The sequence below is a fragment of the Benincasa hispida genome, chromosome 9 (assembly GCF_027475165.1).
Source record: "Benincasa hispida cultivar pf3 chromosome 9, pf3_genome.v1.1, whole genome shotgun sequence".
NCBI lineage: Eukaryota > Viridiplantae > Streptophyta > Magnoliopsida > Cucurbitales > Cucurbitaceae > Benincasa > Benincasa hispida.
This window is the reverse complement of record NC_143486.1, coordinates 87575122-87581121: the sequence shown is the minus strand read 5'-3', so window position 1 is coordinate 87581121 and position 6000 is coordinate 87575122. Positions and strand designations below refer to the sequence as shown.

The window sequence follows — 6000 nt, the reverse complement described above, 5'->3', positions numbered from 1 at the left end:
TTTGGCAACAGAATTTAAAAAAAAAACGGACAATAATTGATAAAACGGACAGATTCCAGGCTTCAATGTCGGTTTAAAGAACTTCATTTGATTCTTGGGCTTCAATTGCAATCGACATTAAAGACAACCGACATTAAAGTGCTTTAATAACACTATCTTTAATGTCGGTTGTCTTCTAGTGAGGGATTATAGCCTACTTATGCCATAAGCCAAAAAAGGTATGTGGCTCAATTTTTTAATCCTACTTCAATAAATATTTTCTTTCTATAACTTTTACTCTAACATGTAGAAAGAGGAGGGTAGAGAGATTGATCAAATTGAACTATTTCAACTTACTCATCATAGTGCAAAAAATGGATAGTTGAGTGAAGAGGTAAAAAAGAAACATGTAAGTAAAAACTTTTGTTATTATTTTGTACTATTTTACTATAAACTAATCTCTATGCATAATAGAGAATAGAGCGAAATGATGGCATTAAAAGTTGCTGTATTGCAAGAAGGTGCCGAGCCTCTAAATGAAAAAAAGAAATGTGAACGAGTACTTGGTAAACGATCTGGACATGTAAAGGGTCTTGGTTGGGGACCGAAACCAAGATCTAAACAACCTGAAACAAGTATGCAAGCAACAACTATATTGCTCAGTTGGAAGCCATAATCGAAAGGCAACAAAAACAATTTGAAGACAGAATGAAGGTTATGGAAGAAACATTAGCAAGGTTGACAAGTGAATCAGATAGGTCAAATGAAGAAAGGGTTTATAACAATTTGTAGTGACATTGCTATTCTACAGTAATTGTTTGTGTTAATTTGTGATGAATTATGATTAATGGGAGTGGAAATCCGTGGAAATGTGACGGGGAGGAAATCGAGTATTAGTAATGATTATCATGGAGTAAAAGTGAATATATTGAGAAAAATTGTAGTATGTACCAAATAAAGCATGTGATGATTTATAAGTTACTTAAGATTGATCTTTCGAAACTTTATTTGAAAAAAGATGTACGATTGTTCTCTCTAAGTTTAGTATTTTTTAAGTTTATTTGAAAAGCATATGACAAACCTCTTTTAAGATTCCATCATATAAGATACAATGATGCTTATACACAAATGTTTAACTTTTATATTTGCCATATAGGATTTCCAAACTACTTCAGAAATAATGTTTTTGCTAAAGACGTACACATTTGCTTTGCTTTAGCATATTTATAAGTTTTGTTGTTCTTATTTCTTATATGTCAGGTATATCGATGGTTTTGAGTATTCATTGCAACCACACATTTTGTTAAAGCTTGAAGAACTTGGTATTTTTTTTTTCCCCACTAACAAAGTGTAACTTTTTGTGCACTAACAACGTAACTTATCATACTTATTTTGGAAAATTGGTGGATGTTCACTTTGACAAATGGTATTTAGAATATAGACATTTTTTTTTAAAGATATAACAGATTAATTAATATCTTTGATTTTATATTGTTTTGTGTTGAAGTGTTGATATTAGGTTAGCTTACATTATACTTTAGATTTTTCAAAAAATAACAAATAACTTTTAGCGATGTTTTATGTGATGTCAGAAATAAAACAATTTAGTAACTTGGCAAATGTTTAATTTTTATGATGTTGGATATTTAGTGACAACAATAATGTCAGTAAAGGATTAGAATTTGTTGTTCTAACTACATTTTTTGTGACGAAAGGTACGTCAATAAAGCTCCTCATTAATGATAAGCAAATATTCACCTTGAATATAAGCTTGATGCGCCAATAAACATAATTTCAGTGACGCGTTTTCATCATTGAAAATGAAAATTTAGTGACGTTGTATTATCGTGTCACTAAAAGCTAAGAAGACGCGGAACTACAAACGTTTTGAGCGACAAAATGATCACACCACTAAAACATTTAGTTGCGTTATTTAATTTTTAGTGAAGTTTTTTCTATGTCATTAAAAGTGTAATTTCTTGTAGTGATCTCACTTACACATTATCAAATACAACATTAAATTTAAAAATAAAAATAAAAATAATATATATATATATATATATATAAATGAGCTTTCCTAGTTAGTTCAGTTGAATAGTAGTTTTTGACCAAACATTTGAATGGTTGGAGAGATGACTAAAAAGGAACAATACAAAAACTCAAGAACCCAATTCACTAACAAAAATCTCCCAAGTTCTAAACATGCAATTATGTAAATTGTCAAAATTTGGTAACATTAAGTCTTCTAAAGTTCGAGAAATATTTCTATAATCAGCTGAAGAAAAATAGTACACAGAGAGACACGTAAGAGTCACCAAAAGAAAAAATGTACAAAATTAATTAAACAAATGTACAAAAATGTATTTCTTTTCCATTATTGGAAGAAAAAAACCAAGGGAAAAGGCAATTACCTCCAGAAATATAATATACTGTTTAAGATGATCATAATTAATGACCTTTTTAAATTTATTGTGAATAAAAAGTAATGTAGAGAGAGAATTCAGACCAAAGCGAAGATTGTTGCATGAAAATACCTCAAAAATACATACACTTTTTCACCGTCCAGTCCCCCGTTTGATCCCACCTTAATTAAACAAAAAAAAAAAAACAAAACAAAAACAACTAATTATGACGCCAACATGTCGTGTTCTGGTTCTGGTGCAATCCAAATGTCGAAGGAGAAGGAGAATCCAAATTCGACATGTCGTTATTTATCATCTCATGATTCTGAAATATAGGATGATCCGGCTGGTTACCCGCCACCGGTCTCAGCCCAAGAAAATCCCTCGTTATGTCTCCGGCAGCGGCGGCGCCACCGTTTTTGCCACCGTCTTTATTATTACCTCTATTATTATTATTCATCAGTATCCCATTGAGAGCTTCTTCAAACGAGGCCTCTTCAAAACCCATCACGTGATGAAAAAGTGGGGCAATTTCAGCAGGACATGAATTATTATTATTATGATTATTATTCAATTCCCATGCAGGACAAGAAGCAAAAGGTTGCCCCGGACCCGGACCCGGTAACCCGAATCCGATTGAAGTAGGGTTATTAGGGTTTTGAGAAGAAGGAAAGAAAGGGTCTTGGTGTTCAAATTTAAGAGGAAAATGAGGGGAAATAGATGGGAAATTAAGGGATGTTTTTGGAGTTGGATTATTATTATTAAAATTGGTACTTTCCTGAGCCAAGGCATTGCAGAATGCTCTGTGGGTTATGAAACTGTCCCTCCTGCAAGTCCAAAACAATACAACACATAAACAAACAAATTTTTATCACTGCCCCATAAATTTTTCTCTGCACTACTACTCAAAATGCTCCCACATTATTATGCCCTCTTTCTCTCTCCTCTCTCTCGCTCTCACTTTTCACAAGAAGTTGTATGGTCTATTCTCAATTTAACTCCCAAAATAGTTTAATGGTTAAAACATTTAAAACCGTCACTTATAAGGGATGTTTGAATTCCCAACTTCAAATAGAAACCTACTTCATATTTAAACTCCAATTATAATAATTTGTATTTTTAATTATTATAACCTACATATAATTAGAATATTACTATCTGTACCCTTAATATAAACTATTATAACTAATAGATGATAACCACTTATTATAATAATCATCATAAATGAGTTATACTTAACTAGGAAAGCAATTTTACTTTGAAGTGATAGATTATTTGGGGAAATGATTGAATTTATCATTAATTTGAAGGCATTTGAAATTTAGAGGTTTTGTGTGTGTGTGTGTTTTGAATTGCATTCATTAAGAAAAGCTAAGTACTTTACCTAGAGAAGAGGGTTCCACAGTCACATCTATACTCTTTAGTGCCACAAATCTTGGAGTGAGCTTTCCAATCTGATTGAACTGCATATCTCTTTGAACACTTTTCACATTTCCACTTCTTCTCGCCATGCTTTCTGCAGAAGTGCTTCTTGATCCCGGTTAGATCTCCAAGAGCCCTCGACGGGTGATGGTGCACGCAGGTCGGTTCGGGGCACACGTACACCTTCTTCCTCACTTCCTTGTTGCCTCTTTGCTTTAGCTTCCATGGTAGATTGTGTCCTCTTCTATGGAGTTGCAAATTCTGATCTCTTTGAAACCCTTTCTTACAGATCTCACATATGAATCTATTCGTTGCCAGAAGCGATTTTGGTGACAAGGCTATCACTTCAGCTTCTGGGTCTGATTCAAAATTCAAAATTCAAACCTTTTTTTTTTAAGTATTACAGTAATTTGAACACAGGATCTTAATAAACAAAATTCCAATAAATCAAATCATTCATTCATTTATTCTTAACGAAACAAGACCTGGGTTGCCGGGAAGATTTCGCTTCCTCTTTGACGGTGGCGGTGGCAGTGGCGATGGCGGTAGCGGTAGCGGTTGATTTGTGGAAGCAGAGGATTGATGAGAATACATAGGGCCAGTGGTGGTAATTTCATTTCTTGTTAATATTTCTCCAGATGTACAAGTCAAGACTGACAAACTCTCATCCACCATTAAATTGCCTTTCATCATCATCATCATCATCCTCTTTCACTTCATTAAATTCAACTGCAAAACCCCTTCATAAATGAGAGCATATAGTGAAAGAACCTTCAAACAACATCAAGGAATTATAGCTCTATCGTGAGAGATAGATCTGAAGAAAACAACCCTAATTCAGTAGAAAAACACAAAAAAAAAAATCAAAACTCGGAGAGACTATTAATTATCCATGAATATTATCAATTTTCAAAGTTCATAGATTTAATTTAGATCTCCTTCACCCAAAAAAAATAAAAAGAAAAAGAAAAGAATGAGAGGGGGTTTGGTATGCATGTGAAGAGAAAGGAAAATAAAATGAAAAATTAGGAGGTGGGGGATTTTAGCAACAAAAAGAAAACCTTGTACCACTGGCCTCTTGAATGTTTTCAACAAACTTTCCTGCTGCCTCCTGCTAAAAGCCTAAAACCAAACAAGCTTTCAGTACAAAACCAAAAAAGAAAAAAGGCCCATTTCCTTTCTCAATACCAATTATTTCAATTTATTATTAATTTTTTTAAAAAAATTTACTGTGTATAAAAAAAAAATAAAAGAGATTCCAGTGGAGAGAGAGAGATCTACACAAAGCTTTGTTCTGATGTGAGCTAGGTTGCTGTCTTTTTCTTTGTCATGTTCCTTTGTTGAATTTTATTTTTTTTTTTTCTAAAAAGAAAAAATCAGTAGTCCTCTCTAATAATTGAATTACAGCAGCAACTTTATTATAAAGTTTTAATTTTTAAACCTAAACCCTACCAAGAAAATGATATTAAACAATGTAATAATCCACGTTTGACTCTAGGGTTAAATGATGAAGCTTTGATTTGTGTTACAAAGAAAAGCAGGAAGAAAATAAAGGGAACTCAAAATGGAAAGAAAACAAAAAAAACAAAGATAATATTCCTACACAGCTAGCTGATGCTGATATGAACAAAATAAATATTATATATAATAATAATAATAATAAAAGTTTATTATATCATGGACTTTTTTAACATGTTCACGGGCATAAAGTATAGTAAAAAAAATAAATAAATGTAAAAAAAAGAAAGTTTTTATCTTTCTGGCTTCTGTCTGTGTGCTGTTTTCACTGGCATGCATGATTGGTTCAGTGATTGAAACTCACCAGACATATTGCTCATGTCTTTCAAAGAATATAGCTTTCCCCTCCCTTTTTCCCACCTTAATAAAGAACATTAATTTTTTTTAGTTTTATCGTTGGTTTTCAAATTATATCCTTATTGTTTCAGATGTTTTATTTGGTCAAACTCTTTGTTTGTTCGAAAATAAATAATTATAAGGAAAACCTTTGAATTTAATTTACAACCTCTTAATAATTGTATCTAATATTATCTTTTAGATTTTTCAATTTAGATCATTTATGTACATTACATTAGTGGTGTAAATTGATATTTACTAGGCTTTTTTGACATTAATCCATGTAGGTTGATAATTAAAAGTATGAAAAGTAAATAAAACAAAACCCCACCGATATCCTTTT

General features: G+C 32.0%; 1 protein-coding gene across 3 annotated transcripts; it reads right to left on the bottom strand.

Annotated features, from left to right (window-relative positions):
- Positions 1-2406: 2406 nt before the first annotated feature.
- On the bottom strand, positions 2407-5099 carry LOC120086561 (zinc finger protein JACKDAW-like). Of its 3 annotated transcripts, none has more exons than XM_039043275.2 (4): positions 4865-5099; positions 4289-4532; positions 3766-4162; positions 2407-3208 (listed from the first exon to the last, which is right to left on the bottom strand). In XM_039043275.2, the coding sequence occupies exons 2-4, from the start codon at positions 4506-4508 to the stop codon at positions 2602-2604; spliced, it is 1224 nt and encodes a 407-aa protein (XP_038899203.2). In that variant the 5' UTR covers positions 4509-4532; positions 4865-5099; the 3' UTR covers positions 2407-2601. The 3 variants fall into 3 exon arrangements, with proteins under 3 accessions (XP_038899203.2, XP_038899204.2, XP_038899205.2); XM_039043276.2 differs by having other exon boundaries at positions 4872-5063; XM_039043277.2 differs by lacking the exon at positions 4865-5099 and having other exon boundaries at positions 4289-4857.
- Positions 5100-6000: the final 901 nt, after the last annotated feature.